The 22,310-nt window shown below is 34.7% G+C and overlaps 1 protein-coding gene across 1 annotated transcript in view; it reads left to right on the forward strand.

Annotated features, from left to right (window-relative positions):
* Window positions 1-1,669: 1,669 nt before the first annotated feature.
* LOC111639949 (ubiquitin carboxyl-terminal hydrolase 14-like) overlaps window positions 1,670-22,310 on the forward strand; it is a 54,493-nt gene continuing 33,852 nt past the window's right edge. Inside the window, exons 1-3 of the mRNA XM_023385912.1 lie at window positions 1,670-1,821; window positions 21,213-21,358; window positions 21,577-21,609. Of these exons, the coding sequence (XP_023241680.1) occupies window positions 1,806-1,821; window positions 21,213-21,358; window positions 21,577-21,609 (195 nt within the window). The 5' untranslated portion in view covers window positions 1,670-1,805. The remainder of the gene's footprint in view (window positions 1,822-21,212; window positions 21,359-21,576; window positions 21,610-22,310) is intronic.

Genomic DNA, 22,310 nt, shown 5'->3' on the forward strand with positions numbered 1-22,310 from the left:
CAGTCCGGTTTCCACCCGGACAGTCCGGAAATCGACTCACCGTCCGGGTGAACTATTAATTTTGTCCAGGAATATCGTGCCCAACCCGTCGACATTTTTTTTTCTTTTTTTTTTTTGTTTTGCTTGTACGATTCGTATTCATACACGTCTCCAATATCCAATATCCAGCTAAATCATATGTAGTTATTTTTCTTAATTTAGGTTACTTACGTTACTCCTACCCAAGTCTCCCTAGTCCCTAACTGTAGCGGCCGGATGGCCGAGCGGTCAAGATGGCAGCCTACCGCTCTGGGGGACCCGGGATCGAATCCGAACGGGTCGAAAAATCCCCAGGAATTATTCGGGGGGTGGTCCGTTCGGATATGTTGGGCCCCGTCCCTCACCACCTGGCAGCCCCATTGTGGGCCTGGCCGAACCCATAATGGGTTTGCAAAAAAAGGCGCTCTTAGTGCCCACAGGGCGGAAAGAGTTAAAAAAAAAGTCCCTAACTGTAACTGATTTTGAATCTGCATGCACTGCACGTTATTCTTCGCATTGCAAAATGACATTGCGCATGTGTCAGGAACTTCTGTTCGAACAAGGACCTGCAGTCCGGGTCAGTGATTTTGAAAAGGTGGCAATACTAGACAGAACTAGCATAAAAACATACCAGTAAATTCTTATCGGTTGGGTTAAGTTATAAATCTACTCGCGATTGGCGTAATCGGGCGAGGGCGGCCAAATATCTAGCGGGCGGGCGGCTAACGGCCCGGAACCGGTCCCCGGATAGAATCGGATGCGGTATACGCGTAGCGTCCACCCGAGGTCCCTGGCTTCCGCCGGCTAAACCGGGTGAGGTCGGTGCTCCGTAAAGCGCGTGCGCGAATCCGGCTTTTTGGATGCCGACGATACGGCGCTTCCACTCCGCCACTAATATTCGAATATACAATAACAATTTTATCTTTTTTTTACGTGTAGTATAGAAATTTGTAATAAGATACTTAATGCGGTTATAATAAAATATTGCGCTATTATTTTCATATAATTAAAATTAATATGTATTTATTTTTCAGAAAATACAAGGGAAGCGGCGCATCCACTGCTTCCAATGACGGCACGCCACTGCCAGATTTTTTAACTTTTTCCATCCTGTGGGCACNAATATTGCGCTATTATTTTCATATAATTAAAATTAATATGTATTTATTTTTCAGAAAATACAAGGGAAGCGGCGCATCCACTGCTTCCAATGACGGCACGCCACTGCCAGATTTTTTAACTTTTTCCATCCTGTGGGCACTAAGAGGGCCTCCTTATGCAAGCCCATTATGGGTTCGGTCAGGTCCACAATGGGGCGGCCGGGTGGTGAGGGACAGAGGCCGATTTATCCGAATGGGCCACCCCCGAAAAATTCCTGGGGATTGTTCGGTTCGTCCGGATTCGATCCCGGGTCCCCCAGAACGGTAGGCTGCCACTTTAACGCTCGGCCATCCGGCCGTGAAAAAAAAAGCACAGTCAAAAACACGAAGTATATATTTAATAACGTACATCGATTAGGAAATAATTTACAAATCCACATTAAATAGATAAAAAAAAAAACACATTTGTTTAGATCATCTGATATTTTTATATCGATATTTAAATATCATTTTTAAAAATTTAGGAAATTAAAATCTGTGGTGGCAGAGTGCGCTGCGGTGCATTAACAGAAGTGGTGGCATTTACTTTTGCTGTTTCATTATAGAAATTATAAAGTAATTAGAATTTTAGAAATTTAAACTGTTGAAGTTATATGAAAATATATTTAAGATAAAACGATAGTTGATATGTCCGTGTATAAAGGTAAGGAAATAATTAAATTTATCAAGGCTTAATTGAAAATCTTACAATTTAATACACGAATAATTTAGAATAAAAATGTATTTTAAAGTTTATTACACAGAATTTAAACAGGCTTTTAATCAAATACGTAGTATTAATTAATTGTGTGCGGTCGAATTTAAATCACGGTGTATTAATCCTTCTTGACTACGACAAGAAAATATCTCAATTTTAATCTCTGCATTTTTCTTTTTAGTTTCAATCGTCAAAGATTAATGATCGTGTTTTTAATTGTACCAGAAAATCTCTGTCAAAGTTTGATATTTGTCTTCTATATTTGTATGATCCGTACTCTTCATTTTTTTTGAATGTAAATCAAAGTTGGAATGTTAAGAGTACGTTTTCACGCGTTATTTCTTTTAAATAAGTAAGTTCTGTTTTGATGTCCGACGGACGTGTCTACAGTTGCTGTGTTTTTGACACAACGATGCCGAAATAAAGTGGTTTTGAATTAGGTTATTTTCTGGATTTGTTTTTTGTCGTTTATTTACAATATTTACCGAAATTAAAGGATTGGAAAAAGAATTATCAATTTGGTATTGTTATTGGGATTCTGTTTTAGCAAAGAAAAATTCGTAAATTTTAAAAATCGATTTCTGTACTAAAATAGAATGCCGGACGGGATCCTCCGATTGCCTTTTGGGGAGTAAAAAGAAGGCGGAAGAACCGGCGGTCTGCCTGCCTCCCTTTGAGATCCGGTCCCCGAAATTGGCCTTTGAAATGCGCGGCGGACTCAAAGGAGCACAACTCTTGCTCCGATCTTGCGCTAGAAGCGGTCGGTGCATTGGCGTTTCTTGTTTTGTGAGCTTTTGATCGTGTCTGGTAAAGTGGAAGATGGTCGATTTTTAGCATTATTTTGAGAAATAGTTCTGATTTTTCTCTTTATAATTTTGTCCCCGTTCGAGGGTTTTCGAAATTCCGGACGTGTTGATTTTGGTTGCCGTATTTTGCGAAGGGTGGCGGACCGTCGGTTCCTTTAACTTTTTTTACTCTCTTGGATATGGTCTATGGCTCCGGTGAGGTTCTTGTTGCCTCGTTTGGAGCTGCAATTTTATCGGTTTGTTAACGTTTACTTATATTTTCTGCCGGGAATTTCCTACCTTTTTCGTGTGTCGACCCCTTTTAAGAAAAATTTTTTCCTTTGACCCCCTTCAAAATTATATATAATACGTATGCTGTAGCTTCTTATGTAAATTTTAAAAGATGTCTTCTTACATTTAAGAACAAAAATGTGTAAAATTTTTAACATTTTAAAATAATTTTTTATTATTTGCAGTTTTATTGACCCCCCTCAAACTTTTGTCCCTTGCATCCACTCTCACTTTCGTCCCTGTGAGTGGTCACGTGGAGTTCTTTTACTGATTTAATAATGCCTTTTCTAAATTTAACACTGACAAAATTATTTTTAATTGTTGATAACAATTAAAATTAATTTTTTCTTGTCACTTTTGCATGACAAGCCAGAGAGGTGGTTCTTTTGTTGCCCAGAATATGCCACAGTGTCTCCTGATCCAGTTGATGGCAAAGTGGTTGAAAGCCATCATAATGGTGGAAAAGATGTTCTTGGAGATGAGTATCTTCCCATATCTTATATGGAAAGATATAGCTTTTATCTTCCAATGTGGCAACAGTAGCAGCATTATCATTCAAAATGTTGATAGATCTATCATGAAAGTTGTTGCACTAACTTATGGCCATCAGTACTGCGAAGATTTTGGCTTGGAACACCAAGCATTCTGGGTGAAGCATGAAAGTGTCATTGTATATCTCCTCACCATTACAGTAAACCACAAAAGCACTCCCTGTGCTGTCTGCAGTTTTAGAGCCATTTGTATATGCCTCGAAAAAATTTTATCATGATTTTAATTAGCCTTTAATAAGGCTCGATTAAAGCTTAATTGTTTTTTAATGGGAGTTTTTTATCAAATTTATTTCATGAAGAAATAAATTTGATAACCTAAGTTGTAGTGCACGGATTTTCCTTCGGTAAAGTTATTTAAAGCTAGTTTCTGATGTCAAAAATGACCTCCGATAGTTTTTAAATTTTTTTAATTAATATATTTTTTTAAATTTAAAATTAATTATTTAGGCGGGGTCGGAAATCGCAATAAAATTTTTAATTTTTTAAAAATATTTTAAAATTTAAGTGTCTGTCGATGTCACCCTGCTTTAAATCCTTGTCCTCCTGCAGATTACATGAGAACGTCTCGGGAAATCCGACTCCAGCTGTGTTCAAGGTCACCCAGCTGTGTAAACAATGACTCATCGGTGTTACATTTCACAGAAAGGCAAAACAAAGGAAAATAAAATTTAAAGCTATTTCTTTAAAATTAACGCATTTTTTTCGTGTTTTTTCAGTTTTAAGTATTTTTGATGTATTTTAATATTAATCAAGTATCAATTAAATTAATGATTGGGCAAAAAGTGGTTAATTTATCTATTTCATNGGGAAATCCGACTCCAGCTGTGTTCAAGGTCATCCAGATGTGTAAACAATAACTCATTGGTGTTAAATTTCACAGAAAGGCGAGACAAAGGAAAATAAATTTTGAAGGGTTTTCTTCAAAATTAACGCATTTTTTTCGTTTTTTTTTTTCAGTTTTAAGTATTTTTTATGGTTTTTAATATTAATTTAATTAATGATCGGGAATATGGGGTTAATTTCTCCTCGTCTCTGCACAAGGAAACTTTGATGCATATCCCATTGCCGCTCACCCCTCTGATAGTGACTCCTATACCCAATTTGTTTGGCTCTATTTTTTCTTTCAGTATATGAGTGATCTTTTTCATGTCCGTGGAAATACCCTCTCTCGCCTCTTGTGGGTATAGCAGTAATGCAACTTCCTCTCCTGTCCCTTCCTTGTTGATTTTCTCCTTGATGGTTTTAATAATATTTCTTGTGGTAACACTGGGATTGCTTGGGACCTTTACGGCCTCAGCATAGCTTTGTATTGCTGGTGTGACCAATGTAGGTCTAGAGTCGATCCTTTGGTTTTTAAGTTCCCTCAGGATCCCATAGAGTTGGTGTACGCACCCATGAAGTTTTGAAACCACATCCCTGATTTCGCCTCTAACTTTACTGTTTGGAGCATTTCTTCCAGAAACTGGACAGATTTCTATAATCCTTCCTAATCCTTCTATAATCCTAATAGAACAGAAGCTTCCTTCAGAACCTGGTCCTCAAGTGGTTCCAGCGACACCTCCATTGTCGAACCATCATCTCTGGTGTTGTTATCGCCTCCAGGATCCATCTAACCAGACAGTAACCCCAATAAACCTGTAGACTGAACTACAAACCTATCCCAAAATACACGAAACTGATCAACTAACTTACACTAATACATAGGCCGTGGCCAACTGTAAGTGGCCAGGACACCCCGTTAACCTTACCAGTAACCCTCTAATACCACAAAAGCAAGTTAGCCAGAATAAACCCAAACGGTCACTAAAAAGTTAAGACAATGAAAACCGGAAAATCAGTTGTAACAATGGAAAAACTAAAACAATTGAAATAATGAGACCAGGTGCAATGGAAAAAAGTTTAAACCACCGTTAAAACTGTTACAATGATGGTTAGGGCCGTTAATAACTGTTGAAAATATGTTTTTAACGGAAATTTCAAAGATTTAAAAATCCCATATTAAGAGATAGGGTGAAATTAAATTTGCTGTAACTCAGCTAATAATCAACCTAACCCCACCACATTTACAGAACTAGAACATTACACCACCCTACGTAAAACCCCCTAGTAATGCCCCTGAGAATTTAACCTCCCGCCCACTAGACTCAACCAAAAATCCAAAAGTTAAAATTTGAATTACTCCCCCCTTAATCAACCCAGATAAATAAATTGCCTACCAAATTACTCGGGGTGATCTGCCTGATCCAATGGTACCCAGCACGAAAAACATACACTAAAACTTCCGCCGAAAATTCGAAGAACTGGCGAGTGCATTCCAGATGCAACAGCAATCGCCCTCTTCTCCACTGAGTCCCCTCTTAAGGTAACAGGAAAAATTAAAAAAGCGTTTTCTGCATAGGTGAAAATATGACACTGATGCCCAGAACTCGTGCATAGGAAACTGTCAAACAAAATGTCCCAAAACGGAACCACACACAGAACCCTGTGGACAGCCACATTGCAGTTCACGTGAAAACTCAGTGTCTTGAAGCGAGAACTGCCTTCCTGTCCTCAAAGTAATTTGCAGCTAGATGACAGATTCACAGAACGGTTGTTCTTGCCAAGCCTATGAAGAATCTATGGCCACCATGCTGAGTTGAATTCATTTCTAAGGTCAAGACTGAGGCTGAAGACATAATTATTCCTGAGAAACTCCCTGATGCAGTAAACGAGGTCTAGCAATGCATCCATGGTTCCTTTCTGATGTCAGAAGCCATACTGTGCAGCCTGAAAAAGTCCCCTGGACTCCCAGAACCAGTAAATACGATTGAAAAGAAGCTTGTTGAGAACCTTCTCCAAGATGGACAACAGCAAAATATTGCACATGTTCTGGATAGTAAATGCTTCTTTTATATAAGAACAAGTACTGCTTTCTTCCATGAGCAGGAAAAAATATCAAACTTGAGGCAGGTATTGAAAATATCTAGAAGCATGTAATGGCAAATCTCCCAGATTTTCTGGACAGTCTCTGTTGATACCTGGTGTGGTCCAGCTTCCTTGTTTCTAGGTAGAAAGCAAACAATGTAGTTCACTTCGTGGAAAATGAATGGCGGATCATGTTCAGAATGTTGTGTGGTATAGTTGTGTTCTTTTATTTTGATATGCTCCAGCCTGTCAGCAGAGGAAGGATTTGGCAAGCAGAACTGTTTGAAGAGTCTGTTAATAATAGCCTCAAGATTATCTGAATTATCATTGTCACTGCTAAGGATGCTACAATATTTTAATTTGCCAACACAGAACTTGTAAATGAAACCCTGGGAATCTGCACTAGCATTGGAGCAGAAGGCCCGCCAGGACTCCAACTTCGCTTTCTTGATGGCCTCTTTATAGTCTTTTTGGAAATTCAGATAGTGAGCATACAGTTCCTTTCTGCCAACTATGACACCCTTGGAAGTCCTTGCATAATCTGTTATTTGTTTAGCGCACAGAGAATAAGTCAGGATTCCACCATGGGGTGGGCTGTCCACAGTTAAGCCTTAGAAGAGCAAACCCATGCCCACCATGGTGGGCATGGTTTTGCTCTTCTTCCTGGGAATAGATTCATTAGCAGCGGAGACCCTTAAGATGACTGACAACATACTCCTTGGCTTGAACTTGGGTGCAGTTGCTGTTGAGAGGCAGATTAATCTGTTGAATAATGTCATTAAATTTGCACCAGTCAGTAGACTTGATGTTGAAGGAGGCTTCACATTCATCTCATCTACATTTTGCCAGTTGTTATAACAAAGGATATAAGTAAGCCACTTGTAATCACACAGGCAATCAAATGTATCAACACTCCAGTCCTGAATGGCAGTGCTAAATTCCTTGGAGTAGATTGTGAGATCTATCCAAGAGGATCTATTCTCTGTAGAGTAGGTAGGTGGGGATTTTGGATCAAAACCAAAAGATTGTGTGATCTATGAAGTCTTCTAAGGCTTCACTTCGGACATCTCTGTGCTTGCTCTTCACATGGGTGAGTGCACATTAAAGTCCCCCAAAATACACAACAACCTACAAATAACCAATAACTGGCATGAAATTTGTCAAAAAAATCAGCAAACGTTTTTCAATGCCCCTCCTGGACTCTTCAGGCTTATTTTTATATCTTCCGTTGTAACTTGATTCTTTAATTCAAATGTTTTTAAAAATTTGAAACGTGCCCTTTCTCTAAAAAATTCCGAAAGGGGAAGGAATCCATGAGCTATTTCAAATATATTTTCTACCAATGGGAATTCATTATGTGCACAATACCTTATTTAATTTATCTTATAAAATATATTAATTAAGATTGCATACAGAAGAAACCCATCCATATACAGTTTATTAAGGAATGGGAAGGACAATTCTAACCCAAACAGACTTCCAGGAGTATACAGTATTCCATTAAAAGATAACAGATGGGATTGGCCTTTAGTGTATATTAGATCCACCACGTGTTCATTAGCCACAAGAATAAATAACAATAAAAGAGCATAAATCTGACATCACACATAATAAATGTACGACAGCCCTATCTACATATGCAACAAACCTGGGCATCACACCTATCTTTGACAAAGCACATGTTATCCACACCACCCAACATCAAGGACAACTAAGAACTTTGGAAGCAATGGAAATCTTTAAAGCCGACTGCAAATCCACATGCATTAATTTCGAAGAAGAAATGAATCTCTCTACAGCATGGCAATTCTTACTGGACAATAAATCTTAATATATTTTATAAGATAAATTAAATAAGGTATTATGCACATAATGAATCCCCATTGGTAGAAAATATGTTTGAAATAGCTCATGGATTCCTTCCCCTTTCAGAATTTTTTAGAGAAAGGGCCGTTTCAAATTTTTAAAAACATTTGAACTAAGAATCAAGTTACAATGGAAGATATAAAAATAAGCCTGAAGAAGAGTCCAGGAGGGGCATCGAAAACATTTGCCGATTTTTTTGAAGAATTTCATGCCGGTTATTGGTTATTTGTAGGTTGTTGTGTATTTTGAGTATATACAACCTGGTGTGGTGAGAAAGTTCATTAAAGTCCCCCACTATAAGAAAGTGACTGCGCTGAAAATGACACACAGCAGAATCAATGTTTTATAGGGAAAGAATGTTAAAGTTGCCAGAACTGTACACTTTGGGATGATCACTTTTAAATTAAGGAAGCAAAAAATTAATGCCATATACAATTGGTAAAGCAAAATTTTGGGTGGGAGATGTTAGCCAAGTCTGGGTTAATGACAATGTGTGTAGCCCAGAGCTTTCCCTGATTGATGACTTTGAATAATACAATAACTCTATTCCTAGTGCAGAAACATGACACTCTGTTGGCCTTGCAATGGGTTCCTGCACCAAGATGATGTCATAGTTTTTTATTTCTTGAAAAAGTTACAAACTGTCCGCAATAGCCCATCGTAAATGAATTTGAACGATTCTTATTTTTGAGTTCTGCAAACAAATGTCCCTACTGGTTTTAAGTTCCGTAGTCTATATGGGAAAGGAGCTGTGTTCTAGCATGGATAAGGATCAGGCAAGTTCTATTGAGCACATTATGATTAGTTTCGTCACAAGTTTCTCCCTGATACAGTTTGTACAACTTGGTTCCTCTGATTTCTTGTGACATTCTTTGAATTTGTGATCCCTGCCATACTGACTACAAACTCTAAACTCAGCCTCACAATTCTTAGCAAAATGGTCTAATTTCAAACATCTAAAGCACTGGCTAAGGGGCATTGAAGTCTGTGACGTTACATCGAGTCTACTGTAGGTTAATCTCCTCTCTGAGCAAAATCATCCTGAGATATGGCAAAACTTCCATGACCCAAGAAACATACATGGAGCTGTACTGGCCTATGGGAAAATGAATCTTCACCTTCTCACAGAGTTCCTATTTGGAATAACGTTTGGCAATGAAACTATTTTGTTTGTAAATGGCATCCAGCAGTAGGTCCTTGTCAATAGACTTTGGCATAGAAACAACTTCAACTAATAGGAGACACTTTTTGGGGATAGCGGATCGAAGATCCTTGATTCTCAAGACTACTTGCCATAAGACCTTGATGTTTTCCTTTTTGAACGTGACGGATCCTCTGAATGCCAATTTTAAAGTCACAGGGGTTAATATTGGTGGTCTGAGCCATCCTAGTCAAGTCAGAATCATATGAATTGTTGTCCCTACACATAAGCATCATGTGGCTGGGTTTAGGAGGAGCCAAAGTTGTCCACAGAGACATGGCAGGCCATTTAATTGCAGCACTATAAAGACCAGACAGCCCAGAACCTGGTTGGCTAGCAGCAGAGAGAATCTGACAAGTCTCTCGAACAGTCTACACCAGGGATTCCCAACCTTTTTGTGGTGTGAGTGCATTCGAAATTGCAAAAACTAGCGGTAGGTGCAAATCGGATTTAAAAAAAAATTAAATATTGTGTCCTTTATTATAACGTGCATTTTGTAGCATATATTTATTATAAAAGCTGAATTAGTGTGATCTTTGACAGTGCATTTCATTTGCTAATTTCTCACAATTGGAAGTGTAACATGATAATCCCAATCATATAGTAAGTTGAGATCTGATTTTTGATTTCATAATATTCATGATAGTGTTATTGATGAAGCTAAATTAAATGTTATTCTTCCCAAAGGAAGCAGAGACATCCAAGTTAAATTACCATATCCTGCAAAACGTGGTGCAGATCGGCTTCATTATACCTATTTGGATACTGTTGGATGACCAGTTGCCTTCTCTAAACAAAATTTAGTAGAACAACATATACAAGATTTTGAAATTTATTACAGTTATAATATTCATGGTGGAAAATAAAGATTTGCATAAACATGTGGAACCAAACAGAATTTGATTTTGAAGGCTCCTTTTTTTTCAAAAGATTATACTTTTTATGATTAACTAAATTCCAAAAGTTTTCATTCGTATTATGAGATTTTAATATGATGTCATTTTGAAAATCTAAAATCTCTTCTTCAATTATTGATTCTTCTTCTTAAAGGAGTTTTGCTATAGATTTAGCAGTTTCGGTAATGTCTACTTGTGTAGTAAAAGGATTTACAAAAAAATGTAGCCACGGTTCAATAATGGTAAATTTCTGGAATTTACTTTCAAGCTGTTTTAAAAGTTTTTTAAGATGAGTGATAAGTAATGTTAGGTCAAAATTATTTTCACCAGTCACTTTTTTCATCCTTGGAATGTATACAAGAGAATTTTTCAACAAATTATTAATCCGAAACTAGTTTGGCTTTGAATGCTTTTATAGAGCTAATCATTTCAGCTAAAGTTAATTTTTTTCGTAGAGATCCAGGTTTAAACTGCTCAATTTTTCACATATGTCAGTTAGAAAAGCCAAGGCCATCAACCATTGTATGTCATTTAAAGTTCAAACGTTGACCTTTTGAAATAAGAATTTTTTTTATCTCTTCCAAAAGATCAAAAAATCAGCCAAGTGCTTCGTCTTTATTTAACCAAGGTCAGCTTGGGAAGATTCGTCCTTTTCTACTAGGGTTTTAAACAATCTGTGTGATAAAGAATTTGCTCAAATTTTGTCAATTATTTTAACAACAACATTCATAACATGTTCAAAGGATAATATTTTGGCACCAAATGATTCTTGATGTATGATGCAGTGATAATATATAAAGTTTGGAAAGGATTCATCTTTCTTGCAATGGGAAATGAATCCATTATTGTGGCCCACCATTGCTGGTGCACCATCAGTAATTATTGCTGATAACTTGTGTAAAGGCATATTAATTTCTGTTGAGTAATTTTTAAAGATATTATCTTCACCCCTTGTTTGCTCTTGCATTGATAGTAACTTTAATAGTTCTTCTTTCACACTAAAATCACTGAATACCATTGTTATCATTGCTGCCTGTATCTGATATGTTTGTTGACTCAGTTAATTGTAATGAGAAATACTTACATTTTTCAACTGACTTTGTTAATCTGTTGAAACTACCTGGATTTTTCTTGTACTTGTATTGTTTGATAACGACAAATCTTGTATTGCTGAAATAATTTCTCGCTTATTAGAAAATCCTTCAAATAATGAATCAGCTCCAACAAAAAATGCTTCCTTAAATATTAATAGTTCACTTTCTAAAAATGGTTTTTTCCGTTTTGCCAACAAATGAAAAATTTTAAAGGGAGCAATAGTGACATTTTTTTTTTATTTACATGGTTGGTAAAAAATAAAAAATACTTGCTGGGTAGATAATTCCGATTTTAGTTGATTAAATTTTTTTTCTTAACTTGGATTTAGGTGGAAAACTAACCTAAAAAAACAACGAACCTATCATTTTAACAAAGATTGGGAAGAAGACTGCTTTGTTATTGAAAGTAAGGAGAAATGTATTTGCTTAGTATGCAACAGTTACAAAATATACAATATACAAAACCAATCACAGTTCTTATGAAGAACTGTGATTGGTTTTGTAATGACATTCAACGTTGTGTTTTTTGCCACCAACACAAAACTGTTGCATATTAAGCAAATACATTTCTCCTTACTTTCATTAACAAAGTAGTCTTCTTCCCAATCTTTGTTAAAATGATAGGTTTGTTGTTTTTTACTTGGATTACTGATTTTGAAGTAAAATGCTTATGTACAAAAAAAACAACACAACAATGGCATGATGACAACAGTACGAGTTTACAACTAATACCATACTACTAATACAATATAGATGCTGTGGAGACATGATTATAATATGATCAGTGGGGCCCAATTTAGCAAATTTCTCACTACATCTAGAAAGATTTTAAAACTGGGTAACTTTATATTTTCTTTATTTTTAACATTTAATTTTTTTTCATTATTTCAAAGCTTTGCCATGGGCGCATGTAAAAAGCTCCATTGGTATATGTGTGCCCGTGGTCATAAGGTTGGGAACCCCTGGTCTACACAATATCTGAAAGTACAGCCTCATTCTTCTCATTGTGGGAGGCAAGCATGTCCACTAGGTCTTCTTTCCTAACTAGACAGTTCAATCATTTGTTGAAAGAATCTTATACCAAGGTGGATGACAAGGCAGAGCCAGCAAGATTAAGTAGTTTTTCAAATTGACTTGTTTATCATACTGTTTATGTTGTTGAACTCGTTCTATGTTAAATAAAATGGAATGTAGTGAGTGTGGTTTAAAATATAGTCATAGACAAAGTTTAAACATTACATTTTGTGGTATATCAGTACACTACAAGTACTTGTGTTTTCTGTTCATAATTATAAATTATAAATGCTTTGTTTGAAATTATTAGATAAAAGTGAAGTAGTTATAGGACAATGAGACAAATAGACAATAAGGACTTATATGTTGTAATTTGTTTAGAAAATAATAAATGTTTAGAATTTCAAAAGCCATTTAGAAACGTTTTCAGATATAGTCTGAAGCTTATTTGCTTGTGACAGAGTATGTCAACACAAGCAAATAAGTTTCAGACATTAATGCTCATGGACAAAAAAGACAAGTCCCTGATATAAAAGTAGGATAGCATAATTGCAGCATTTTTCTTTTAATTGTTAATGTTATGGACAATTCCCTCATGTGCTTATGTTGTTACACTTTAAATAAAACAGTATCCTTATATATATTTTAATTTCATATTTATATATATATTAATTTCGTATATTTAATTTCATTTGATTTATTCTATGTTAGGGTAGCTGAAGAAGACCATTAAGAAACGATCAAAAACGTTTTTACTTTATTAATTTTTATTAGCTGGATTATTAAACATGTGTTTTATTTGTAGTAAAACAGTATCACCATATCTGAAGCTTATGTGAGGAATAAGAATAGTAGTAATAATGCTAATAATATGATAAAATAATAAAATAACTAATTAAAGATCTTTTTTTAATTTTAAAATTTCACTGGATGATAAAATTTTTTTAAAATAAAAAGACATAGTCGCTTCCAAAAAGCTTTGTTGATCACCATTTATTTCTTTAAAATGTTCCAGAATAAAAACTTCAGACAACCTGACCTTTCTTTTAAGGCTACACGGTTGCCCAGGAAATGTTCCTTAAATTAAAATAAAATAACTGTTACACGTTTTAAAAAAATAAAATAAATGAAACTCTCAAAGGATTGAACCCTATCATGTAGGTCCAGCATCTAGAACAGTGTTTCTCAACAGGGGCAATATCACCCCATGTGGGTGTTTTTCCGTGTTCAGGGGGCGATTAGCAACAATTTATATTTTGGGGGTGAAAAACAATTTTCTGGGCGATATAGTAAAACATTATATTAAGAACAATTAGATATTTTATTTGTTATATTGTACAATAATTAAACAAATAACGTTATACTAGTCACTAGTCTATTCAATGCAGTACGAATTTAGCATTAGCCTTGTCCCTTGGCATCGGAATTTTGTAGTGAAGGGGGCGATACTATGTTGAAGGGGGCGACGATTCGTTAGAGGTTGAAAAACACTGATCTAGAATCTTATTCACTCAGCTAGTGCCATTCTTATGATACATAGACCTTCCAGACTTGTAAGCTAAACACTCAATTTTCAGAGGCCTGTTTTTCAGAAATGCTTGAGAAGTGGATTCTATTATTTTGACAAGGAACTATTTGTTAAACACCTTCCAAGTTTTGTTTGAATCAGAGAGGGTAACATCTGGCTGTCTCCTTGTAAGCAGTAGCAGGCTGGTAAATGAGCATATATTCTATTAAGTACATTGGAGGATCAAACACTAAGAATAAGTGGTTATTCTGTGTACAAATGTATTTTCTAGGTTAGTTTTTGACATAAACATTTCAACTAACAACAAAACCTTGAGAACCTAACCTGTTTGTAAGTAGGAAAGCACCTGTATATAGACTTTAAAGCTATCCAAGTAATTTTTGATACCTAGCTCTTCAAAGAAACTTAATAAAAGCTGATATATCGATACAGTAGATTCTCATTTTAATAGATTGCAGAACAATGAATTTTTTGGAATACAGATTTTTTTTTCCCAGGTCCCACCAAATGAATGTAATTTTACTTCCTTTTAGTGGATCCATTACTCGGAATAATGGATTTTCTTAATCCCAAATTTATTGTAAACTTTACATTTTTTCAATGCTTAGTTAATATTTGTGTGTTTCTGTAAATTTGTAGAGTTTGATGATGCACTTGTTACATTTGGGATATACAATTGAAGAATTGTACCTAGAGAGTCTGCTGGCTGATATAATTGAGAAGTCACGTAGTGAATAATGTCCCTGGTCCAAGTGTAGTGCCAAAATTTAGTGAGGCCATTGAGTATTTCCAAGTTGTGAAGACCTTTCTAATGAGTTTCAGCATAAACAAAAGGACTGTACTGTGCATGACATTGCTAATATCAAACGATATTGCATTCAATAGACAGAAAAGCAACATTGAATAAAACCAAGATGGACAAGTTTTTTAAGAAATCAAGCAAAGTGCTAATAAGCATATGTAATTTCTTTCTTTTTATACTCACAGTATGAATGGTTTTTGTCATCTTTGTCGTACATATGTATGGCATAATATACAATATATACATCTATGTTACAAATGTGTGTTTCTATAGGGTAAGGAATAGAGATAAATAGAGACTGAATACAAATACGTCACACTAACGTTGTATTGCTTTGCAGTTACTGCTTAAAACGTAACACAAATGTTTTTGACCCACTTCTAGGGTCTTTCTCAGGTGTGCAATCAGTTTTTCTTGTGATTCCGATTTTTAACCGTCCAGGTCTCCAATGCTTCTATCTTCGGAATTTATTTTTTAAAATTTCAAAATTTGAATCTCCGAACAATGTGCGCCTGTGCCAGTTGTTATAGCGTTGTCATAAATAGCCTGCCATGCTGTTGATAGTTGTTTTTCTTCTTTAAAATTGATTGACAAGCCTTTTCAGCCCGCTTTAAAAATTTCTTACGCCTCTAGAGTTTGCAGTTGGTTTATATGTCGGTTTGTCGAATCATTGTTGCTTGTTGTAGATTAAGTGTAATGCCGTTTTTGTTGGCATATATCGCTAAGGCAGTATTGCTTTTCTTTTTTTCGATATCCGTTTTGTGCTTACAGAGGCATTGTTTGAGTGATCTTTTTGTAGGCCTGACATATATGAGGTCCCTATTGAATCTTTTAACAGGATTTTATACACTCCTGGTGTTCTTTTGATTTTGGCCTGATCTTTCTCATTTATCATAGAATAATGTAACTGAAAATTTCAGAAAGATCACTTATTCTAAAAGTTTAAAGATAACAGTCATGAGACATCACACAAATTCAAAATATGGAAAATATGGAAAATTAAATAATCCCAAAATAGAACATTACTGTACTTAGATTTTGAAATATATGTTATATAGATTATAACCATGTAGATTCTATATGGATCTACTGTTAACATTGTCTATTCTAAGAGATGTTAATAATTTTCCTTTCTGTGCTTTTTTCAAAATCGGAATCAGATTACCCATGGACTGTTATGGGCTAACGGAGAAGGTTATGATAGTGTGCATAAATAGAATGATGTTCGTTAATAAGCAGTTAGTGTGTGTAAAAAGTATGAGAGATTAACTGAGAATCTTAACACCAAAGAAATAGATATTGAAAGGAAAGGAGAAAGTTTTCAATTTAACATATGATGGCAGAAAATTAAGAAATTTAAGTGGTTGAAGTCATAGGAAGTTAGAAAAAGCAGCAGAATGGTTCAAATGATCCAAATGGCAAAAGACATTGAGGTTTGGTAGATTTTTTTTCCAGCATTCGTTAGTTAAGGAACAAGCTCCTAATAAAGAAATTATGATCTGAGATGCAGGAAGATTGATTTCAAATATGAAGATGACTGATAAAGAACATATGAGATGGATTCTAGGGACAGAGTTTTGTAAAGTGCCTATGTGTAAGAAAAGGAAATCAAAGCTAAAGCCTGAGCCTTTAAAAAGAGGATGACTGAAAATGAAATAATGCTTACAAGGGCAGATATAACCAGAGATTGTGTTACTGTTCAGAGATGTGTACAATACTCTCCTACAAGACTTTGTAAGAAACAGAATCAGAACAATTAGCGAGTGATCCAACAAGAAAGATCTAGTCCCAGTTAGATAATGTTATCTGCAAAAATAAATGTGAGTAGATTGGGAAATGTCAAATGATAATGGCATCATTATTAAAACTTTTGGATATAACAAGATGACAAGATATTGTGGTTTATAAGACCAACGATTGAAGACAAAACTGCCTGTTTAAAATGGAAACACAATTAGCAAGGTTAGAAAGGGCATAGGATATAGGTACACGATTAAAACTAGTTCAGAAGTCATTAGTAGGCTGCAGATGATTAAAGCAAGATCTGAACAAGTTCTTCCTATTATTGATTTAATGTGTATGTTACCAGCAAAGTACAAAATTCGGCATTCTATAAAATGCCTAGGCATTGTATATAATGCCTAAAACTAGCTGCAATCTATGAAATGATTCATATTTTACAAATTTCCTAGGCATTCTATAGAATGCAAAATGAGAAACCGGCAAAGTATGAAATACATCTCCAATTCGTTTTGAATATCACATGGCAAGGCATGTGACTTTTAATGCACGTCTCAAGCTTAGAATTTGTCAGTTGCATTTTGCAGAAGTGTCAAAATACACAATTTTACTTAAATTTGTTCAACAAAAATTTAGTTTTTTACTGTGCTCCATGAAAATGGAGGAGCAAGCTGTAGCGTTAAAGAAGGTGTCATGGTCTATAGACGTGAAACAATGATTCGACGATAAACTGTTCAAAATTTGAGTTAATGCTGCAAAAAACAGTATTAACCGAAACTACTTACCAGAAGTTAATAAATAATGTACTGTGGGGGTACAAAATATCGTGTGAATGAATCAACACGATAAAATATAAGTGCTCAACCAGGGGATAAAATTATAACAAGCGTGCTTGGTGGAACAAACGCTTATTAAGGGGGGATCCACTGGACTCAATAGGGACTAGACAAGACAACCAGTGGATTCTATAACAATATTTCTTTAATATACTTGGGAGGATACAGTACTCCCAAGATAAAGATGAGACACAAGAATACAGAGTCCGACAATCTAGTATATCGCGAATCGATAACAAAAATCTCCCGACAATAAATTGCTCAAGCTGACGTAACAAGAATACATGGAAACATACCGACATAAATGGGGCTTCGACGATCTTTTCTTCTCTTCCACTCCAGGTAGGAAAAAGTTCCAAAGTTCTAAAAATCTCTACGGACTTGCTTGCACAGGCTCTATATCTTCATTCCCGCACTTCACTCCACTGTCCTTACTCATCTCCCGTTTTCTCCACTCTCCACTTCTCTTCACCCCTCTCCCTGAGACACACCCCGTCCATAAAACACTCACCCTTCGGTCACACACTCCTGAATTACATAACTCCTCTCCACCGAGTTAGACCCACCACGTGGCGAAGGGGGGGCAAGAACAGATGTAAGGCACAGTACAAAAAGCCAAAATGACTACTAAGAAGGAACCCAGGGACTATTGGTTGCTGAATCGCTATGATGTGATGATTATAGAAAACAAAAGTAAACTCATTTATCTTGTTAAAGAAGGCATCAGTACTATACAGTATTACATCACGAACTCAGAGTCATTTCACGTACTTCATGAAGCTCATTTGGCTATTGGACACGGAGGACGTGATAGAATGTTGAGAGAGCTTTCAACCAAATACAAAAACGTTACAGGTCATGATATTGAACTGTACATCCACCTTTGTGAACCTTGCCAGAAAAAACAGAAAGGTATTAAAAAGGGCATTGTTGTGAAACCTATGATTTAATTTCAAATTTAATTTCTGTTTTCATGAATTTAATTCCAAAGCCAGGGTAGTGTCGAAAGAGCTAACCAAGATATCGAAAATATGCTCTGTACTTGGATGCAGGACAAATCTGACTGCTGGAGTGAAGGACTGTGTTTTGTTCAATTTATGAAAAATAGAACTTATCATTCTGGGATCAAAATAACACCATTCAAAACTCTTTTTGGCTGCAAACCTAAAGTAGGCCTTATAATGCCTTTTATACCAGAAGATGTTTTAAAAGACATAAATACAGAGGAACAGCTAGAAAAAGTAATAGAAAGTGTCAAAACAATGGAAAAAGGCTCAAACTAATCAGATTATGCAAGAAAAAGAGCCTGTTTAAAAAACATGGATGAGATTATAGTCGTTAGTGGATTAAACCAACATGATGCTTACTGAAGGGATTTTTGTTTCTGTTTGTGTGTGTTTAAACACACATAAACAGAAACAAAAATTTTTTGACAACATTTTTTGCATGCATTTCTGCAAGGTATCACATTTTTTGCATGCATTTCTGATACCTGTTGTGTGTTTAAACACACACAACAGGTATCAGAAATGCGTGCAAAAAATGTCGTCAAAAAATTCATACCTTCTGTGGCCATGCTAGTAAAGATGATGAAATGGATATTTTGTGCACCCTTTGTTTCAAAACTGAAAATGCTATTGAAGGTAAAATAAATTCTAAAATCAATCTGGAAATACAAGCCAAAAAAAATGAAAATGAATTCGGAAAAAAAATTTCCCACTGCTTCTTTGGGAACTACTGTGCGAGTTCCTATTCCTGACGTCGACAAGGGGCGAGGTGATTCGCGCAATATATTGGCAATTGTAATGAGTGTGACAGAGGATGGTTTCTACCGACTTGGAACTTCTGAAGGAATTTTAAAACAAGTATATGCGAGATCACAATTCACTTTATGCCCTAAGAACTTGCTTAGAATTGAAGATATTCCTGACCGTGAAATTCCTCGCCGGTCAGTTGCAATTGCTCAGTCCAGTGGAAATGGCCAAGGAGTCGTCAAATGTATGTGTAAAACAAAGTACCAAAATAATGAAATGTAATTCAAAATGTCATTCAAGCCTACCATGTTGCAAAAGTAGGTTAATTTTAATTTCTTATTTTTTATATGAAAATTTTGTTTCCTTTAATAAGAAAGGCATAAATTTTGTTTGGTACAACTTTCATTTTTCTTTACATATTTTGAATACAGTTTTTTAATGGCGCACTCATTATTTTTCAGAATAACATTTGTATTTTTGAGGAATGCACGTCATTTATATAATAGCCTTATCAGGACCTTTTTTCATACTTTGCAAAATAGCATTTGTCATTCTATAGAATGCCTAGGGAAAGTATGTAATAATTCTCATATTTCATACATCGCCTAAAAACGCCAGACATTATATACAATGCCTAGGTATTCTATAGAATGCCTGCTTTTCATACTTTGTCGGTAACATATACATTATACCATAGGATTTGCCAGGAAGTTGTATTCCTTGAACTGAGGAATTTTCTTTCAAAACTAGAACAGTTTAAAAGTTATGGGTTTGAGGCAATATTCTTAATGGTAAATTTAGTTTTACATGAAAGTTATTTTGTTTTTAGTTGGAATTGTTACCAGAATAAAGGGGGTCTCCGTTGGATTACTATTGTCAGATTTGTAGCAGAAGTGATAGTTTGGAAAGTAGAGAAGGTATTGAAAACACTTGGGGATGATAGAGTTAATAGTAAGATATGTAAGTCTGATATGTATAAGATGTTGATGACATACTGGTTATTTGGAAAAATAGTAATAACATTAGGTTAGTAGGCTTAAACTCTGGTGAAAGTTTTAGTTTGACACATTGTGATGTTCAAGGACCAGAAAAGCAAATACATTTTTAGATGCATCGATTGAAAAAAAATTAGCAACACTATATAAAAGTTTATCATAAAGAAATGTTTAAGCTGATTTACATTCCTTTGGATTCTTGTGATCCAAGACAGTACACTAGAGCAGCCTTTTAAGGCATTAGTCATCGTGTAAGAGAAATATGTAGAGGAATTAAAATAATTAAGAACTTAGTTACAGTACATGTGGCATTAACAAACCTTGGAAAGAAATTTAAAAATTTATTTTAAAATGTTACAATGAAAATTTAAAATTGAGAATTATATGTAAATCAATTGCACTAAAAACCTGTTGTCCAGTGTCAGTAATATGTATACTGCACAAATGTTTTTGCACTCCTGAGACCTGCTTCAGGTGAATCTTGTTTTGTTGATAGAACATAATCACTGAAAAATAAAAATTCGAATGTTCTTTAAAATTTGAACCAATTTAAAAAATAGAATGCGTTGGAATGCCTGCTTTAACAGAATAAAATACCATGCATCAGTTTGGGTATGTGCAAGAGGTCTTACAACAACTAACAAACTACAGTTGAGGTTCATACAGACCTGCCAAGCTGCAGATAGAAACTGTTCCTCCTTGTGATTGATACGTGTGCTGTTTGTTTGCTTAAAAATTTCTAAGGTTTCTGAGGAATTTTAATAGATATTGGATGTTTGTTTTTTAACGAGCATTTGAATTTTTATTTTTTTGGTGATTGTGTTCTATCAATAAAAAAAGATTCACCTAAAGCAGGATTCGGGAGGAGCTCAAAAAGGTTTGTGCAGTGTGCATATTATCAACACCAGACAATAGGTTTATAGTGCAATTTATTTATCATCCAGTGTGAGTAGTCTTTCATCTATATGTAAATTTTTTGAATTATAATTTTATTTTATTATTTGATTTGTTACTAAAATAAAAATTTACATAAATAATAACTTTTATTTAATTATTAAGCTATGATTACTTTTATTTTAGTAAAAGTTAAGTGGAGTAAAGAAGTATTTCCAGATTTATTAGTAAATGCAGATGAAGAACTAGATGTTTTTAAAGCACAGTTGTTTACTTTAACTGGTGTTCCACCAGGAAGACAAAAAATTATGCTTCGAGGAACTACTTTAAAGGTAAAATTGTGTAATAAATTTTAATTTCGATAAGCTAATTTATTGTCATATAACTGCAGATCGTTTATAACTAAAAAAATTGAGTAAAATTCAAATTGACTATTATGGAGTTTATATTTTATTGATGACTTATTATATTTCACAAGCATTTCTGATGTTAAAATGTAGTTAATTATTTCAATATAATAATAATAATAATAATAATAATATATTTATAGGATGATAGCTGGAAAAAAGTAAAGTTAAAAGATGTAAGTGTCCTTTTAATTTACTATACAATATAGAGAGGTTTCAAAAATTATTTTCATTCATTTAAAAATTATTCACATATTATTAGACTTATCAATTTTATATAACATTGTGACAAATTTGAATCTTTACTAAAATTCGTGTTAAAATTATTCTTTTAAAGGAAAAAAAAAATAAAGCTAGAAATAATTTTTTTTCAATGAAAATGTTACATGAAGTTTTAAACAATAGAAGAATGTAAGTCCTAAGATCATTGGGGATTGAATTAAACATCAGTTTTGATCTCTCCTGTGATCTAAGCTGATATCTCATTACATTTAGTAACGAGTGATCAAACTCTTAGAAAGTGAGAACGAGGAAAAGCGACCAATCGGAATGGGCAATCAAGGATAGAAATTACCGTATTAGCCTGAATATAACGCAACCCCGAATTTAATGCACTCCGAAATTTTCATAAAGATATTTAGAAAAAAATAATACTCATAAAAGAATTCAAAGAAAGTAAAATTCAATTAGATAAGCATTTATTTAGGTAATTATAGCTAATAACACAGGTTACATTCATGTCAATAAAATTAAGTAATGTAAAATAAAATTAATATTACGTAAGTAACAACAAAAAACGGAAATGTTTATTCAGAATCTGAACTGTTTTCAGAATGAGAACTCGTTGATGTCACATCGCATATTTCATACATCGCCT

This window comes from Centruroides sculpturatus, unplaced genomic scaffold (assembly GCF_000671375.1).
Source record: "Centruroides sculpturatus isolate CEXI.00-Female unplaced genomic scaffold, Cexi_2.0 scaffold1363, whole genome shotgun sequence".
NCBI lineage: Eukaryota > Metazoa > Arthropoda > Arachnida > Scorpiones > Buthidae > Centruroides > Centruroides sculpturatus.